Genomic DNA, 20527 nt, shown 5'->3' on the forward strand with positions numbered 1-20527 from the left:
AATGTAAAATAGCTAGCTAGTGGGAAGCAGCTGCATAGCACAGGGAGATCAGCTCAGTGCTTTGTGACCACCTACAGGGGTGGGATAGGGAGGGTGGGAGGGAGACACAAGAGGAAGGGGATATGGGGATATATGTATACATATAGCTGATTCACTTTGTTATACAGCAGAAACTAACACAACATTGTAAAGCAATTATACTCCAATAAAGATGTTAAAAAAAAAGAAGAGTCTATGGCCACGAACTCCATTCTGCACCTGATACACTGTCTGTAACTACAAGTTATTGGTCAGGAGAGGCCCCAACTGAGAGTGAGAACATGTATGAATCCGCACAACTCATCCCCCTGCTGTAACAAACCACGGGAGTTGCCACCTTGGGCATTTGTAGTACTCTCAGGTTTGGGAACTAGACGCATTGTTTTTCTTTAGCTCTGGAGTGAATGCTAAAGAAAGTGCTTCCTTTATTTGGCTTCATTTAGCTCAATTGCACACTGAAATCTGTTTCAGACCTGTGCTTTGCAAAGTATGAATTGAAAATGGGTGGCGGCGGGGAGGGACTTTCTTGGCTTTGGCACCTGGATAACAAAGTAACCCAGGAACAGGCTTTTATTCATCAATGGAACACACGGGATTTGTGTCTCAGAGTTCAGGGTGGGCCAGCAGGAGTCCTGGTGGGTCTGTGGAGGGATGAATTAGCGTCCTGTTGGAAAGGTGCTGAGCCCCTCCTGAGTCACCTTGAATGCCCTCTTTTTGCAGCAGCCACAGCAATGGCCCATATTTTTAAACTTTTTATTTAAGTATCGTATATAACATATGTATATGAATATATATAAATCTTAAGTGTCTGCCCGATGAATTTTCATAAAGTGAACACACTTGTATAACCAGCACCCAGATTAAGAAACAGAATACTGTCCGAATCCCAGAAGCCCCTTCCAGTCACGAACTCTCCCTCTGAAGGTAATCATTTGATTATTTTTGCCTGGTCTTGAGCTTTAGAGTACAACTAGAACTGTATATCATACCCGCTGTGTATGGCTTCTCTTGCCTCAAGTTATATTTATGAGAGCCCTCCATATCGTCTGTACTGTTAGTGTGTGGTTGGAATTTGTTCATTCTCATTGCTGCATAGCAGTCAGGGGTGATTTTGTTCCTCAGGGGACATTTGGCAACGTCTGGAGACATTTTCTGGTCATTACAACTGGGGGGAGGGAAAGTTGCTGCTACCCACCCTACAATGCACAAGGCAGCCCTGCAACAGTGGCCCAAAATATCACTAGTGCTGAGGCTGAGAAACCCTGCTGTGTAATAATAATATTCCATCATGTGAATATACCACGATTTATTTACCCACGTATTCCTTAGAGCCTCAACTTCAGCATTCATGACCATTATACAGCTCAGGCCTGGCTTCGAAATTCTTGAAACTATGCTTACCACAGTCACATCAGACTAAAAAAATTACCAAACAGGATATGCTTTTTACATTTAGGATAAGTGTTAGAATCAAAATGAAGTATTATGTGTAGTCTTGGTCATAGACAAAAATTGTATATTTTGGAATCACTACAAGAATTTGAACAGATTCTCAATGAGAGAATGAAATGGGCTAAATCAAGTAAAGATGTGAAGGACTATTGTTAAAAACAGCTTTATTGAAGTATAATTTACATATCATAAAATTCATCTAATTTAAATGTACAATGGAAAGATCCCTAGTAAATTTATAGAATTGTGCAACCCTCACCACAATCTAATTTTAGAACATTTTCATCACACCAAAAAGATCCCTTGTGCCCATTTGTAGTCACTTCTGTCCCTAGCCTGAGTCCCAAGAAACCAACAGTTTACTTTCTGTCTCCAAAGATTTTCCTTTTCTGGTTGTTTCCTACAAATGGAAACATAAAATAGGTGGTCTTTTGTGTCTGGCTTCTTTCACTTTGCATAATGTTTTCAAGGTTCATGCATGTTGTAGCAGATATCATTACTTTATTCGTTTTTATGGCTGAATAGTATTCCATTGTATCTGTGTGTCACATTTTGTTTATCCATTCACAAGTTGATGGACATTTGGGTTTTCAGTAGGGACTGTCATGAAAATGAACATGGAGTATTTTTCTTTTAATTGAAGTCTAGTTGATTTACAATGTTGTCTTAATTACTGCTGCACAGCAAAGTGAGTCAGCTATGTATATATATTATATATATACATATATATTCTTTATATTCTTTTTCATTATGGTTTATCACAGGATACTAAATATAGTTCTCTGTACTGTACAGTAGACCTTGTTGTTTTTCCGTTCTATATATAAAAGCTTACATCTGCTGACCTCAACCTCCCACTCCATCCTTCCCCCAACCCCCTCCCCCTTGGCAACCATCAGTCTGTTCTCTATGTCTGTGATTCTGTTTCTGTTTCATAGATAGGTTCATTTGTGTCATGTTTTAGATTCCACTTATAAGTGATATAATATGGTATCTGTCTTTCTCTTTCTGACTCACTTCACTTAGTATGATAATCTCTAGTTACATCCATGTAACTATTTCATTCTTTTTTATGGCTGAGTAATATTCCATTGTATAAATGTACCACATCTTCTTATCCTTTCATCTGCGATGGGCATTTAGGTTGTTTTCATGTCTTGGCTATTGTCAATAGTGCTGCTATGACATAGGGGTGCATGTATCTTTTTGAATTATAGTTTTGTTCAGATATATGCCCAGGAGTGGGATTGCTGGATCATATGGTAGCTCTATTTTTAGTTTTCTGAGGAACCTCCATATTGTTTTCCACAGTGGCTGCACCAACTTACATTCCCACCAACAGTGTAGGAAGGTTCCCTTTAACATGCAGGATTTTGACGCATAGCTAGGTAAATGGCAAACACAAGTAGACTTTTGAAGAAAGGATATGATTCTGGGTCAGATAATCTGTATTATTTTCAAGGATAATTTGACCAATTAAAAAAAAGAATAGGAAGGGGAAAAGACTGGAGAATGATACAAGGAATATTAGACTTGCAGGAAAAGGAAACCTCTGACATTTACCCATACAGACCCTAGCACTTTTGAAGGCATTTTATAACCAAGTAGCCTAAACTACAGGGCAGCAAAGCTCTGCCTTAAGGCGAAAGGTAATAGATAATTGGTTGCACTAAAAGAAGTTCATTAAACACGCCTCGTTTTAGTATCTTATGTTAAAATAAATCATAACTCAAAAGGAGAGACCATTACCAGAATGGATACACAAGGGACCAGCATATCCATTAACAAAGAATGGTATAGAGAAAGGGGCACTCAGGTGAAGTCAGGGCTTATACTTCATTGGATTGTGAAGATCACAGACAAAAGCAGCACGAGAGTATTCTTTAAATCATAAGGCAATCTCTACAGATATTGGGGCTTACCCCTTACTAAATAATGTAAGACCCCCCGAGGCTAAGCACATGGAAATTGGTCGTTGAGAGCCAAAGTAATTACCTAGAGGTAGAATTGCCTCCTCTGGAGCTGAATTTGTGCCAAACACCAGTGGAATGGGGAGCTCCCAAAGTAATGAACCCCTAACCCCACACCCTTCACCTTCACTGAGGGTGTTCACACAGTGGGAACATATTCTTTAGCCCCATGGGATCGTGCGGTTTCATGGAATGGAAGTTGTTCATTTTACTAGACCTGAATAATTATGCAATAGGTGTAGGTGTGAGGGGTCAGGTGAGAATGGAGAGGGTCAGAACACTTGACGTAAACAGGTTCCTTCTCCTTTCCTCCCCTTCTCACTCCCTCCTTCCAAGGCATAACTTTTTTTTATATAAATAAACAAAATTCTTAGCATAGTAACTAAATCTCTTCTTTTTATGCAATAGAATAAACAAGATAAGGGACTTCTCACATTACAAAAAGACATCCTTCTCAAGGATTTGTTTATACAGCATTACATATACAACATTATATACTCAGTAAGGCAAAATGAAGCTGAACTGTTTAAAGAATTAAGGTAAAGCAAATCTTATAAGTTTTTTTTTCTCATTTTACTAGAAAGGAAGCTAAACTATATCACAAGTTCAAGTTCATATTGTTGGCAAACCTGTTAGTGTTTTCCAAGCTTATTTGGCCAATGCCCACTTTTTTGTTCCCACAGAAAACCATAATCTCTCGAGGGACAGTCTGAAGAACACAGTTTGTGAAATGTTGATATGGCCAGACTTCATTTATGGTTAGCGCCTTATTTACATTACAGATTGAACTCTCAAATGAATCAGATTGGTTAGTTTAGATGAGAAATTGAGTAGCACTTCATTCCCATTCAACAAAGTACCAGATTTTTCTAGTGCCTCCGATGAGGTAAGTTGGCTCTACTATTACTGACCATAAATAATATGACATCTGGCACCACTCGTCAGCCAGTTGCATTGCTGCACCCAAATGAATTATTTGTCTTGAAATCTTACCCTCAACATTCTAATCACCCAATCTAAGTTGAATGAATATTTGTTGTCTTTAGTGTGTGTATATTCAGGCTTAATCTGGCACTCTGGCTGCCAGAAAACATGTAATCTCTGTAAATAACAGATAAAACAAAATTAAAGTCTAATATTGGAAAATGTAAATGACATCCAAACTTTTTAAATCATATTTGTATCATGTCATTTCAAAGAAATTCAAGTGTGCATTTCTATCCAGGTTCAACAAATGTCCTATATGAGAGAGAAAGAGAGAGAGAGAGGAAAGAAGGAAGGGAGGGAGAGAGTAGAGGCAAGGGGTGGGTGGGGAGGGAAAGGAAACACAAAAACTATAACTTTTGCTTACCTGATCCAGGTTCCCATCTTGGGAACCTGGATCAGGTAAGCAAAAGTTATAATTTTTGTCCATAAAAGATCTGAGTTTGCTTAAGTTTTGTCCATAAAAGATCTGTGTTTATGTCCATAAAAGATCTGTGTTTGCTTACGTTTTGCTGAGTTAGTTTGTTCCCATGGGTCTTACTGAAGAGCAAAGCATAACACGCAGCACCCCTCCCTGAGTCCTGCTGGCACAAATCAACAAAGGGACAGCTTGTGAGGTAGGTACACAGAATCCGGTTGGCACAGCCTTGAGGCTGATTTTTCCACTTGAACCAATAAAACCTTTGTTTTTTGAAGCAGGTTTAATAAGTAACATCCAAACAGGGCATCTTTATAATGTACACTCTGAGAGGATTTCCCAGGGCTATATAAAACCACCTTAACTCAATGGGAGTCGTTCTCTAAAAGCTTGAGTTGGAGCTTTAAGATTAAGTCCTTAAGATGGAAAGTGCATATATGATAATCACGCAGAATATTTGTAATAGATAAAAGTTATGAAGCACGGCATCTAAAAATATGTTTGAAAAAGAAAGAAAATATTTAGAAAAACAAGCATGAAACGATAAAGAATAGTCCCACCATCAACGTCAAACCATCTGCCTCAAATGAAGCTACTGCTGACAGTGTCGCTATTAGAAGATGTGCAGAGCATGTAAGTGGGGATGGCTGCGGTGCTCCTTTTAGCCTCCTCTGCATAGGTAAGTGGAGGAGACTGAGTGAGTCAGAAGGAGGAGGAGTGTAGAGGAAAAACACAGTCAGATTGAGAGGTTGAGAGGGAGAGCCGAGCCAGTTGACTGCGCCCAGAGTGAAGACGAAGCATCTGGAAGCCTCTCTTGTTCATTCAAGGAATAGGGATAGAGGGTAAGGAGGCTTTTAAGCCCTGAGATGCAGTTTGTGCTTTCTCCACAGATTCTGAGGGTAGTGTAGAGTATTCCTAATTGTGTAGTTCCCACATGCAAACTAGGCCCAGAAGCACAACAGTTCAACAATGTGGGCCTTGTGTATGTCTGAGGGAATAACGCCTCACATCCACTCTGTTGCCATCACCTGACAAGAACCAAACAGAATTCTGTGGTGTAAATTTGCATTAGTGCGCAAAGTAGCCGCATAACGATCCTGCAAAATTGTGGTTGGAAATATTTTGTCTTGGTGTGGTTTCATGAAGGTTTAAAAACATGGTCAGGCATAGAGAACAGACTTGTGGTTGCCAAGGGAGAGGGGGTGTGGGAGGGAAGGACCGGGAGTTTGGGATTAGCAGCTGTGAACTATTATATATAGGATGGATAAACAGCAAGGTCCTACTGTACATATAGCATGGGATATATTCAATATCCTGTGATAAACCATAATGGAAAAGAGTATATATAAACAACAACAAAAAAAGGATGTCGATATGTGTTAAAAAAAAAAGGCATGGTCAGGGAACCAGTCTCACCAAGAGCCACTTTCAGGTTCCTCCACTTATTTAGAAACATTTTGCTTATACTACATAGAAGCAAAAAAGTAAGAGTTGATATGCAGCCTGCGCAGCCATTTTGAATCCGTTTATAGTCACATTGTATCCATACATGTCTACAAAACGCAGCAAAATAAAGAGTTGTGGGGTGATCTTAATGCATGATCAATGAAGACTGAAGCCAGCCCATGGGGTTAATCCAGTTAAAAAAAACCCTAGTCTTTCCCCTGCGGACCTAGATTTTTGCCTTGGCTAGCTGGATGATTGTTGCAGGAGTTTTCTTCTGTCTGCCTGTGTGAAAGCAGCCATGGGGTATGTGATTGAATGTAGACAGTTTGTCATTCAAGTTGTAGTTGCGAAGGTAAGCCATGTTCCATGTGGGTCCTCAAGGAACGGTTCATCTCTGCCCATCACAAGTCTAGTTCACGGTGTGACATGTCAGTTGCACATTCAGCTGTCTCAGGAGGTCCACCTTGTCTTTGAACACTACACGGTATTTGCTTTGCCTGTTTTTGAGCTCTAGATAAATGAAATCATACAGTATGCACTCCTTTTGTGTCTGACTTCTTTCAACATTGTGTTTGCAAGACCCATCCTTATTATTGTACGTCATTGTATATTGTTCATTCTCGTTGCTGTTAGCATTTCCATTGTGTGAAACACTGTGATTTACTTACCAGACTACTGTTGAAAGGCAGTTGAGTGTCTGTCAATATTTATAACAACCTGTGAGGTAGGTGCTATTATTCTGTCCATTTTGCAGATGGGAAAACTAAGGCTTTGAGCAGCTTTAGAATTCATTTATCTCAAGTCACACAGGCTACTGTGGTCTAGCCAAACTTGAGCCCAGGTCGCCTGACCTGAGAGCCTGTGATCTCCACCCTCAATCTATTTCTTTACTGAAGCAGTTCTTTGATCTGTTTTTTGTCTTCTGTCGTTTTAAATGATTCAGTTGTGAACCTATGGGAGCTGGACCAGGAGACAAATTTCTGTCACCGGACCACACATGAACTCATCCCTCCCCCTGAGACTAAAGCTTTGTTCCTAGGTCAAGTTTACTGAGCTTAGAGTAAGGGCTTGCCCAGGTGGTTCCAGTAGTTCACCTGATGTGTCCAGATCCCTGTAAATGCTGTGTGTGGTCTCAAGCTGGGCTCCCCACTTCAAAAATATATTTAAAAGCTGAAGAGACTCTTGAGAGGAGGTGTGAGCACATCTATTTTGTTAGTATATCTCTGGCTTTAACTGTTTTGGTTCTATGATACATGAAGAAACCTGAGGACTGTTTTGGGGTTTTTTGTTTGTTTTTCTATATTGAGGATTTTTTTTTTTCTGTATTGAGCCTTCTATGGCTGTTTGTAGGAAAAGAAATGTTAGTTCATACTTTATTTTTTAAGAAAATTTTCACAAATGCATTTTTCTTCCTGTTGCTTCCTGGGAGACATTCAAGTGAAGGCTACAGATTAACATTGGAAAGAAAGACCAATTTTCTAGCCTGGGGGTCAGGAACCCAGTACAAGGAAGTTTATAGGAGGCCAGTTTTTGGCCTCTTCCTGGATGGAAATGGCGGAGCATAAACGGGACCACCCTCTCCCGAATTCCATCTTTAGTAGCAAATGAGATGTTCTGCTCTTGCGTCTCTTCATGACCATCTTAGCACAATGCAGAAGTTTGCTGGATCTTTGGTGTGATGACAGGAGAGAATACAGAGGAGACCTGCACCTCCCCTCAGAGGACAGACAATCCCTACCCAGGAAGGCAGCTCATCCACTTTGCTTCCTGCTCCGGAATATACAGGGTAATTTTGACAGCCTTCAAATCTGGATGGAAGTTTTGTTTGTTTTTGTTTTGTTTTTAAATGAAAAAGTTGATTGTTTATATATGTATAGGTAGGTTTTACAAATTTTTAAAAGGCATTAAATAAAAGTTAAATGTGCGGTCCACCCTCTGTAGAACTTCATCCTTTTCTTCCAGACACTCTCTTCCACTGTGGAATTTGTGAGCTGTGCTAGCCAGAAGAGCAGCAGTGTAAAAAAAAAAGGGCAATTTTACTCATTGGTGGTTAGAGGGGGAGGGTGCAGCTCTTTAAAAATGTTCGAATTCAGTCTTTCTCCATTTCTGAAACTGCCTTCTCTTCTCCGCAGTGTCTTCATATAATCATCCTCATGCCCCACCCCATACCCCCTTGCCCCGCCAGGATTCTGCATTCCATCTCAGCCACTCCCCTAGCCAATGAACCTGCTCACCACTTATTTCAAGGTAATGTGGGAAAGCTGTATTTTTTAAGATAGAGTATTAGGTCTTGCTGGAAAAAAATATCTAAACTTTGAAAAATATTATGTCTGACATTTCAGAACTGGCTGTAAAACTCTAGTCTCTTTAGATAACACGTACTGTTCTCCTATAATGTGTTTGTCTTTAGCAGTTACCAGTTTGGAACCAAGACTTTTAAGCTGTCCTTTCCCCTCTGATTGACATCAGAGAAGAAGGGCATTCCATTCCTATAAATTATTGAAAATAATTTATGAAGAGAGAATTTCATAAATGGAGTATAAAAAAAGAATGAGGCACAGAGATAAACATCTTCGGTGTTCAAATGGCTTATATATGTAGTAAAGGCAAGGCTAGAACTTATTTTCTGAGAAGTAAACCCCTAGTAAGGTGGCAGATAAAATACAAGATTTCCAGTTAAATTTGAATTTTAGATAAACAACAAATAATTTTTTAGTATAACTATGGCCCAAATATTGCACGGGACATACTGTATTTTTATTTGTTAAATCCGGCAACTCTAACAAAAGTTTTCAGTATGGTTTCAGCACAATTTCAATCAATTAATATTTTCTGAGCACTTTCTGCCCAATGGTTAGGCTCAGAGGTGGCCTCAGGCAGGCCTTGTGTGTGTGTCTTTCACCATTGTACCCACAGCTTCTAGCACAGTCTTTGGCATATAGTTAGTGCTCAATGAATATTTTTTGAAAAAATTAATCAAAGGAATAAAAGAAATCTAGAATATGATGAATTCATGACCTGTGTAACCTAGGTAGGAACAAAAGCTCACATATATAACAAGCTAATGTGACTAATGCTATCTTATTTTGGATTTTAACTAGTTAATTTACTTACTAGACTAGCTCATTTATGTAAAGGATCCAGATTCTGAATATGTGAAAGTTTACTCCCACTTCGAAAAGAAGTGATAACCGAACAGGAGATTGAACAACAGTCTTATCTAAATTTAATGCAGTCTTCTTAATTATCTATTTAAAACTGCCCTACTGGACATATTGCTACCTATCTTCTTTCACATACACTTTTGTTCTAATGTTCTAATCAAATAAGTCATGTACCTGTAATACATTTATTCCTGACAGGATTGAATTTGATCAAGAGGAAAACGAGTGTGTACTACTAGTCAGGTATAACATTGAGCCATACTATAAAGTAGAAATTATTGATCTGTATTGTTTCTCCAAGGAATTTATAACTCTTTATAACACTTTCATTTATAATAGCACTAAATAAAAAGGTTGATTAACGTAATATTTTTCCAGTGTAAAAATTGGGCATATGGAAATTCTTATTGTTCATTGTTAGTTTCACTATTTTGCAAAATATAATGATATAACACACAAGAAAATTTAATATAATCATAAATTCAGATCTCAGGATTGTAAGGACCTTAAGTATATTATTTATAATTGAAGCTATATAGTCTCTCCTCTTTTTTTTTAAAAAAAATATTTATTTATTTGGCTGTGCTGGGTCTTAGTTGTGGCATGTGGATCTTCATTGTGGCATGCAGGCTCCTTTAGTTATGGCATGCGGGCTCCTTTAGTTGCAGCATGCAGGATCTAGTCCCTGACCAGAGATCGAACCCGGACCCCCTGCATTAGGAGTGTGGAGTCTTACCCACTGGACCACCAGAGAAGTCCCTTCTCTCTCTTCTTCAGAAGAAAAACCTGAAGAACTATAGAAATTTGCAAGGAACAAAAACCCAACCACTCTTATTTATTCAGACTTCCTTGTGAGACTGACTGAAACAACAGTCTATTTATCTCACTTGCTTGAAGTTGTACTCAATTGAATTATACATTCAATCCTACCAGTTGTGTCCAAGCAATAGTATAACCAGAAAAAGTTGGAGTTCCAATTGAAAGAAAAGACTGATAAATTTAACTATATTAAAAAAAAAAAGTATGGCAAGCAACACCATAAACAAAGTTATAAATAACACCATTCACAAAGTCAAAGTACAAAGAGCCAGTGGAAAGATTTCCTAATATATAAAGAGTTCCTATAAATCAATGAGAAAAAGACCAACAATGCAATAGAAAAATGGGGAAAGGACGAATGAGAGTTTGAAAAATAAAGAAAGAAAGAAAATACAAACAGTCCTAAACATAACAAAAGGTGTACAACATCACTCATAATAACAGAAATTCAAACGAAAATCATATTGAAATACCATTTTCATCTATCAAATTGGAAGAAATCCAAAAGTCTTGATAATGTACTCTGTGGCAATGCCATCGGGAACCTGGAACTCCCATGTATTGCTGGTGAAAGTATAGATTGGTATAATCTGTAGAGAGTGATTTGATTATATGGGTCAATATCACAAATGCCCATACTGATTGACCTAGTAATCTCACTTCTAAGAATTACTCTCATAGACATATATTCACAAGTGAGAAATCAAGGTAATTCATTATTGCATTGTTTGTAGTGGTACAAAGTTGGAAGCCTTTGAAATTTCTATTAAAAGGGAGCTAGTTAAATAAATTATGGTATATCCATACAATGGAACAATATGCAGGCATAAAATGAATAAGAAAACTCTCTGCATCGATGTGGAAAGATCTGCCAACATAGATCTGAAACAGCAAGGTGTGTAGTAGTGTGGAAAGAAGGGTTAAACAAATAGTATATACATGTTTTAAAATTTACTTCTATTTGTATAAATAAACTGACAGGATATACAAGAAACTAATAAAAGTGCTTACACGTTTTCAGAGGTAGGGAGGTGGAGATGGGGCAAATGGGTGATGGGCGTGAAAGCAAGACTCTTCTGTATACCTTTTTGTATGTATATATTTAAAGTTTGTGAGTCATGTAGCTATTACTTATTTAACAACTAAATAATAAAAAAGAGAATGGCATTGCATCGGCCCAGAAGCAAGAGACAGCTTAAACTCTGAGGGGAACTTCAGGGATTCAGACTGACACCTGTGTGTAGAGTATGAAAATGGAGAGTGTGAGCGATGAGAGGAAAAGACGCAGGAGGTGCCACGGAGGAGGCCTGATCACTGAACTGTGTCAGAGCTGGCAGGTGGGAAGGAGTCAAGCCAGGGGAGCAAAGGTGATTTCTAAGTCTTAGAATGAACAAACTCCCTGCAGAGGAGGGAGCCCAGGAATGGATCTGGGGAAGGGCCCAGGTGATTTCTAGGAGCCAGATCTAAGTAGAAAGGAGTGGAGGTCAGGACTATATGTAATGAGATAAGCAAGACGCACATCTTCTAGAGCCCAGACTGTATCCTCTGGGGTGTGGGGTAGGGAAGACTTCTTCTAGGCAGCATTTATGCATTCTCGTGCTTTGTCAGCCAGCCCCAAACACATCTTTACCAAGAAGCCATGGTAACTTCCAACAACTTATTTGCCCCCTGTGGTCTTATTTCTAAACTGTGCTTTTAAGATCCCCAAAGATTGCTCCACTTGGAATAAGAAGACTTGGATTTGAGACCCTGAGTGACCAGCTGTTTTGACCTTGGGTAAAACACTTTGAACCTCACAGTTTTGAACCTCAGTTTTGCCATCTGTGAAATAGACATGCAGAGACAAGCCATAGTCTGCTGTGTTTTGTGAAGCTCAGGTGCAGCTTTAGAAACTCTAAGGTTTCTGTGACAGGTGAGGGACTGATTACTGGCACTATTTTTGTCTATGCTTCAGTCAATAGACACAGCTGCGCATTCTGCACCTAGATAAGATGGCCATGCATGGTTTGCTCTGTGCTGAGTTCGAAAGAGCAGGGCATGAGGAGGTTTCACAGCTGGAAAGTGAAGGAGAATGCCCTGGAGTTTTGAGGGAAATCATATTTCTTTCTACACTACGCGTTTCAGGGAAGACTGAACAGAGGGAAGCACTGGGGCAGTCTTCATAATTTTAAGTATCATCATCCACTTAATTATTATTATAACTATTTTACTAGTGAGTGAACTATTTTAATTATCATTAATAACAACTATTTGTCTCATTTTAGCTAACATTTAGTGAGGGCTTAACTACTGGCCAGGCCCTGTGCTGTTTTATGTACATTTTCTTATTTAATCCTCATACGACTTCACAAAGGCAGAAAATGTTATGAAAACAATTCTACAAAAGAAGGAATGGAATGGTTAAGTAATTTGCTCAAGGGCACGCAGCTGGCACCAGAAGAACCACGATGCCCTACCAGTCACTCTGACGTGGAACCCATGTTAACCTCTATGCCGTTCTGCTTCTTTAAGGGAATATACATCCAGTTGAGGGTGGGAGCAAGAGTGTCTGTCTTTCTGCACTGTGAGTTTTATTCATATTGTTAAATTCATCAGACAATACTAACAGGTTTGGCTGCCTCCAAATCTGTAACTCAGCCAAGGTTTTGAAAAAATGTTTGACATTCTTACCACCCAATCTTACCACCTGCGCAGCCATGTTCTTCCAAGTCTATCTCAGCCCCGACCCTCTACCATCGCCCATAATACACATTTGAATAACGAATCAAATTTTGTGAACTATCATGGGAATGAAAAATTAGTTTGAGTAAAAATACTTAACATTCATTCAGTAAATTCTAAACTCCTATGATATTCTAGGTACATGGATTCCAAGACAAATGTGGATAGAGCAGACTGGCAAGTTCCCAATCTGGTGAAGTGGACAGACATGTCAGTAAATACAATAGTCCCTCCTTATCCGCTGTTTCACTTTCCGCAGTTTCAGTTTCCCGAGTTGAACCATCGTGTGAAAATATTACATGGAAAATTCCAGAAATAAACAAGTTACAAGTTTTAAACTGTGCGCTGTTCTGAGTAGCATGGTAAAATCTTCCACTGTTCCGCTCCATCCCGTCTAGGATGTGAATCATTCCTTTGTCCAGCATGTCCATGCAGTATAAGCTACCTGCCAATTAATATAGGAAGACACGTAGTATGCATAGGGTTCAGTACTATCTGCTGTTTCAGGCATCCACTGGGGGTCTTGGAATGTATTCCCTGCAAATCAGGGGTGACTACTGTGACCATAATTAACATAAGTTCTCTGGTATCGTTAGTGTCTCCTAGATTTGCCTGAGCATTAAAGTCACCTGAGGCACTTTCGAAACAACTACAGGTTCTTGGGCCCTACCCCAGACCAAATGAATCAGAACCTCTTGGGGAGAGTCCTGGGAATCTGTGTTTTTAACAAATACCCTCTCAGAGTCTCACATCAGAGTCTTAAGTAAGTTTGGGAAATGAACTATCAGTAGAAACAGGATACTGTGGGGTGAGAGGAAGAAGCTAAGTCTGTCTGTGGGTGGGGAAATTAGCCAAAGGCTCACAGCAATGTTTACGCCACACCTTCATGAGTGAGTAAGAGACAAATCGAGAGAAGGGCACTCCAAGCAAGGAAAATGTGGGTGAAAGCACAGAAGAACGGCGTGGCGGGGGCTTGTTCTGGACTGGTGCATGGGGTTCAAGGCCACGAAGGGCAGTAGATAAAGCTGGAAAAGGAGGTCATGGCGCCAAATTGACGTCTCTGGACTTTACCATAGAAGCCAAAGGATTTTAAGCAAGAGAATTTTACTCTGGTGGCAAAGGAGAGAATAGCTTGAGAGAGATGAGTCCAGTTTGAAGGCTGTCAGGGAGGTTCTCGTGAGTGATTAGCTAACAACAGTGAGATGATTCGAGAGGTATCTCTTAGCTAAAATTGACAGGATTCAGTGATAGATTGATTTTTTTTTTAATGAGGGAGGGTGCAGTAGGATGTCTCCTAGCTTAAATAATAGATAGATTTGTGGGCCATTACAAATGATGAGGAATATGGGAAAAGGAGTAAGGGGTGATGACAAGAAAATGAATTCTTGTCGATGCTGAGTTTCAGTGGCTCTGGGTGACTATACCTGCTAGGCATTTAAATATTGATATTTGGGGCTTTCCTGGTGGCGCAGTGGTTGAGAGTCCGCCTGCCGATGCAGGGGACACGGGTTCGTGCCCCGGTCCGGGAAGACCCCACATGCCGTGGAGTGGCTGGCCCCGTGAGCCATGGCCGCTGAGCCTGCGCGTCCGGAGCCTGTGCTCCGCAACGGGAGAGGCCACAACAGTGAGAGGCCCGCGTACCGCAAAAAAAAAAAAAAAAAAAAAAAAATATATATATATAGATAGATAGATATTGATATTTGAAGATAGAGATTTTGCACTCCATAGCATATTAATAGTAGACAAAGCCTTGGGAACAGGTGAGAGTCACTAAGGGATGTGTAGGGGAAGAGTGGAAGGGCGCTGGAGAAGAACCCTGATATCTAAGGGATGCGGAGGAGGCGTGTGTGAAGGAGCCTCTGGAGGAGACGTGAGAAGGCAGAAAGGCACAGGGATAGAATAATATCTTGGAAGCTAAGGAAAGAGGGAGTTTTCCAGAAAAGAGTGGTCAGTGGGATAAAATGGAAGGGAGGCATTGTTTTACGGATTCGTGGCCTCTCAGTTTCTGCTCCCAGTGCCTTGATTTGGCAACTCTAGTACAGATTCTACATGAATCTCCAATCTAAGGACTGAGTATGTAACTGACTGGGTGTTTTGTATAGCTTAAATTCTTAAGAGAACCTCACTGACTCAGCCCGTGCATTGGTTGCACTTGGGTCAATGCAGTACAAGCAGCGATGTCTGGGGAGAGTAGTTGGGGAGGTTGAGTCTGTAGCTGTGCCCAGGCAGACTCACTAAGTAGAGTATGCAGGGGAAAGAGATCAAGTCAGATAAACACTGAAGATCTTGTCAGTGCCGATCGTTATGGTGACTACTGATTAGGCGCTGTTTTAAACACTTTACGTGCAGTAATTTAATCTGTTTGAACCTACTGCGGGGCATAGAAGTCATATTGCAATGGATTAGAGTCCTTTACTCCTAATAATGACAGTGAGTCTTGAGAAAGGCATTAATCTGGTTCTTTCACAATTGCCCTTTGCTTTGTGCTTCTTTACAGAGGCAGAAGCCTTCTCTGGGTCCACTCTTTTTTTTTTTTTTTAATTGAAGTATAGTTGATTTACAATGTTGTGTTAGTTTCAGGGGTACAGCAAAGTGATATATATATACATACATATATATATATATATAAAATCTTTTTCAGATTCTTTTCCCATATAGGTGAGTATACTTCCCTGTGCTATAAGTAGGTCTTTGTTTCTGGGTCCGTGCTTAATGATCAAATGGAAGACTGCCTTCTGATCTTATTTCCTTTTCCTGAGTTCTCTTAATTGAATCATGAAAATATTACACATAAAAAGAAGTTTTTGAGCTGGGCAGATATGACCACACGAGCGTTCTATGAGTCGGTTTACTCCAGAGCTTGATGGGTTTAAGTGACCTTTCTTATCCTTAGGAATCTGCCTCACTGTGAACCAAGAATATAGGCAATGTAGCAGATGAATTTTTAATCTGATTTTTTTTTGAACAGAGAGTAAACAATGTTTCCATATAACAGCCTTTTGATGTAAACTTTTCATAATGGTGATTTCAGGCCATTTCAAGCTGATGGGCTCTTTTAGTTCACAATAATATACATTTTAGTTGCCTGTCTCTGGATTGTTTATGTTATATTTGTGAAGGAAAAAACAGTGAAATAATCCATGTGAGGATGTGCTCACAGAGGATGTGGTTCATTTAACTTATTCAAGCAATGCATTAAATAAGTGTCCAGTTCTGTATTCTATTGGATTTAAGTGTTAATGACTTAGATTTCAGCACTAACTGAAATATGTTAGGTCCCATCAGCTTAATTGATTCTCAAAGAATATGGGAAACTCACCAGAACTATAATCACAAATTGTTATACACAGTTCCTTGATGCAAATTTCAAAGAATATTTTACAAATGCATTTGTGAATGGGAGTTCTGTTTATTATAAGGTTTGGACTGCTTTGGCTGTTTTCTGTAGTGATGGCTGTGAGAAGACTTAGGACATGGCAGGTCTCACTTTAAGAAGGGGGTAACCTTCTGCAGGATACAAAATTAATGCACAGAAATCTCTGGCATTCCTATACACTAATGATGAAAAATCAGAAAGAGAAATTAAGGAAACAATCCCATTTACCATCGCAACAAAAAGAATAAAATACCGAGGAATAAACCTGCCTAAGGAAGTGAAAGACTTGTACTCAGAAAACTATAAAACACTGATGAAAGGAATCAAAGATGACATAAACAGATGGAGAAGAATCAATACTGTGAAAATGACTGTACTACCCAAAGCAATCTACAGATTCAGTGCAATACCTATCAAACTACCAATGGCATTCTTCACAGAATTAGAACAAAAAATCTTACAATTCATATGGAAACACAAAAGACACTGAATAGCCAAAGCAATCTTAAGAAAGAAAAATGGTGTTGGAGGAATCAGGCTACCTGACTTCAGACTATACTACAAAGCTACAGTAATTAAGACAGTACAGTACTGGCACAAAAACAGAAATGTAGATCAATGGTACAGGATAGAATGCCCAGAGATAAACCCATGCACATATGGTCACCTAATTTACGACAAAGGAGGCAAGAATATACAATGGAGAAAAGACAGCCTCTTCAATAAGTGGTGCTAGGAAAACTGGACAGCTACATGTAAAAGAATGAAATTAAAACACTACCTAACACCATACACAAAAATAAACTCCAAATGGATTAAAGACCTAAATTAAGACCGGCCACTGTAAAACTCTTAGAGGAAAACATAGGAAAAACACTCTTTGACATAAACCACAGCAAGATCTTTTTTGACCCACCTCCTACAGTAATGGAAATAAAAACAAAAATAAACAAATGGGACTTAATTAAACTTAAAAGTTTTTGCACAGCAAAGGAAACCATAAACAAGACAAAAAGACAACCTTCAGAATGGGAGAAAATATTTGCAAATGAAACAACAGACAAAGGGTTAATCTCCAAAATATACAAACAGCTCATGGCGCTCAATATCAAAAAAAAAACAATCCAATTAAAAAATGGGCAGAAGACCTAAATAGACATTTCACCAAGGAAGACATACAGATGGCCAAGAGGCGCATGAAAAGATGCTCAACATCACTAATTATTAGAGAAATACAAATCAAAACCACATTGAGGTATCACCTCACACCAGTCAGAATGGCCATTATCAAAAACTCTAGAAACAATAAATGCTGGAAAGGGTGTGGAGAAAAGGGAACCCTCCTGCAATGTTGGTGGGAATATAAATTGATACAACCACTATGGAAAACAGTATGGAGGTTCCTCAAAAAACTAAAAATAGAACTACCATATGACCCAGCAATCCCACTATTGGGCATATACCCTGAGAAAACCATAATTCAGAAAGGGTCATGTACCACAATGTTCATTGCAGCACTATTTACAATAGCCAGGACATGGAACCAACCTAAGTGTCCATCGACAGATGAATGGATAAAGAAGATGTGGCACATATATACAATGGAATATTACTCAGCCATAAAAAGGAATGAAATTGAATTATTTGTAGTGAGGTGGAGGGACCTAGAGTCTGTCATACAGAGTGAAGTAAGTCAGACGGAGAAAAACAAATACCGTATGCTAATGCATATATATGGACTCTAAAAAAAAAATGGTACTAATGAACCTAGTTGCAGGGCAGGAATAAAGATGTAGACATAGAGAATGGACTTGACGATACGGAGTGGGAGGGAGAAGCTGGGGTGAAGTGAGAGTAGCATTGACATATATACACTACCGAATGTAAAATAGTTAGCTAGTGGGAAGCAGCTGCAGAGCACAGGGAGATCAGCTCGGTGCTTTGTGATGACCTAGAGGGGTGGGATAGGGAGGGTGGGAGGGAGGCTCAAGAGGGAGAGGATATGGGGACATGTGTATGCATATGGCAGATTCACTTTGGTGTACAACAGAAACTAACACAGTATCGTGAAGCAATTATACTCTGGTAAAGATCTATTAAAAAAAAAAAGAAGTGGGTAATCTTCTTAGCCATAAAGGTGGCTGTAACCACAGTTTAGAATATGTCATTTTATTGAGTAGTGATACTAAAGCATATGTGCTGATGAGGACCAGAGTTTGTTTAAGGATATCCACATCTGTCAATCAGCCAGCAAAGTATTTATTAAACTTCTATTATTCATTCAACAAGTGTTTACTGAATACTTAATGAAGTCCAGCTATGTCACATTTGCTTGCTCTTTTTCTTGCAGCAGTTAACAAGAATTATAATCCCACAATTTGGGGAGACTTAGAGAGGTTAGACTTAACTCATTCAAGGTTTTAGTGGAGTCAGAAGTTGAATTGACTCTAAACTGTCCAGCCTCAAAATCTATATTATTTCCCTGCTGGGCCCTGTTGGGAAATCAAAGCTGTATAAGCTACGGCCCCCACCATGTAGTGTTGACAGTGAAGTCTAAAATACAAGTCTCTAAGTCTATAAAACATTAGATATAAGTCTAAAATATCCAGGATCTAATGGGGACAGGAGTTCAGCAGAGAGGCATCAAGGAAGGTATTTTGAACCCACGGGGTTTGTGCTGCTTGTTTTTTTTGGCCACACCATGCGGCTTCCAGGATCTCAGTTCCCTGACCTGGGGTTGAACCCGGGCCATGGCAATGAAAGCCCAGGATCCTAACCAATAGGCCACCAGGAAACACCCTGTGCTGCTTGAAGAACAGGCAGTGTGTGGTTAGGCGGAGGGTATGAAGAGATTCTTCCAGATAGGATGGGCTGAATGAGAAAAGGTGCAAAGCCAGAATGAGCTGTGTTCAAAACCTCCTGCTTGGAATAGAAGTTCTGCAGCCGAGAGTAGAAAAGGTTATCGAAAAGGTCGCTGGAGCCTGCAAATGAAGGGCCTTAAATTCCAATCTAAGAATTAGGACTTTATTCTGTGTAAGGACTTCATTCAACGGGGAACCATTGAAAGTTTTGAATATAAAAATAACATGATTAAAAGGTGTTTTAGAAAATTCGTCTGATTGTCAGTTGGAAGAGGAAGTGAGAGAACTAAAGATTATTAAAGGGGTTCTGAGCCAAGGGATGGATGTGATGAATGCTTTACAACCTTGGGGAGACCAGGACGAGCAAGATTCACAGGGGACAGTGCTGAGGAATAAGGTTCAAAAAGCCGGGCCAGGGCTTCCCTGGTGGCGCAGTGGTTGAGAGTCCGCCTGCCGATGCAGGGGACACGGGTTCGTGCCCCGGTCCGGGAAGATCCCACGTGCCACGGAGCGGCTGGGCCCGTGAGCCATGGCTGCTGAGCCTGCGCGTCCGGAGCCTGTGCTCCGCAACGGGAGAGGCCACAACAGTGAGAGGCCCGCGTACCGCAAAAAAAAAAAAAAACACCTTTCTCCATCAGGAAATGGTTTTTTAAAACTGTCAGTCTAATGTGCCAGGAATATTGCCACCCCCGGTATAACCATGGAATCTAAACTTCCCCTGTCCTCACTCACCCTCTTTCCACCTGTTTCTCAGTGCAGGTGTGAGCTGTCCCCACCCAAATCGCTGAAGGAGGCTTTTGGGTCCAGGTGTGAAGATTTGTGAGCATCTGTGGGTGTGTGAACCCCTCTCCTGGGGGTCCTGAGAAGGAACTCCACACACATACACCCCCAACTTCCAGCCACATATTTCTCCATCCTGAGTCCACTCTAGGACAGTTGCAACTTCCGGATTCTTTGGTACAAAAATATTAACTCTTTTACCCTGCAATAAACTTCATCTAATAGCTTCTCTTCCACTTTCCTGCTTCTGAAGCAAAAAACAGCCATTTTGAGGGGTTTTTTTTCTCCCCTAAGGAGTTTCAGATCTCCTTTTTCCTCCTCCTTTTTTATGTTATTTACTCACATCCCTCCATATGGAAGATTAAGGGCTGCATGTGTCATAACAGGAGGTTTGGGGACATAAGGAGGGCTGAAAGAGGCTGAAAGAGAATTAATTCACCTCCATTTTGGAGGGACAAAAGGGGCTCAGAAGAGGGCACTGCTAGGTTTCACCAGTT

The 20527-nt window shown here is 40.0% G+C and overlaps 1 protein-coding gene across 7 annotated transcripts in view; it reads left to right on the forward strand.

Annotated features, from left to right (window-relative positions):
• Window positions 1-20527, forward strand: part of PAPSS2 (3'-phosphoadenosine 5'-phosphosulfate synthase 2) — a 77775-nt gene that overhangs the window by 20174 nt on the left and 37074 nt on the right. Inside the window, exons 1-2 of one of the 7 annotated variants that reach the window (XM_029244970.1) lie at window positions 8481-8556; window positions 20010-20207. The exons of 2 other annotated variants lie outside the window; for them this stretch is intronic. Coding sequence is in view for 1 of the 5 variants with exons in the window: in XM_029244974.1 (XP_029100807.1) it covers window positions 8530-8556 (27 nt within the window). In the remaining 4 variants the exon portion in view is untranslated. Of the gene's footprint in view, window positions 1-8249; window positions 8557-18879; window positions 20208-20527 lie in introns of those variants that run through there. 4 more of the 7 variants (XM_029244971.1, XM_029244972.1, XM_029244974.1 and 1 more) reach the window with 4 other exon arrangements.

The sequence above is a fragment of the Monodon monoceros genome, unplaced genomic scaffold (genome assembly GCF_005190385.1).
Source record: "Monodon monoceros isolate NGI ecotype Baffin Bay Population unplaced genomic scaffold, NGI_Narwhal_1 Super_Scaffold_4, whole genome shotgun sequence".
In the NCBI taxonomy this organism is placed as follows: Eukaryota; Metazoa; Chordata; class Mammalia; order Artiodactyla; family Monodontidae; genus Monodon; species Monodon monoceros.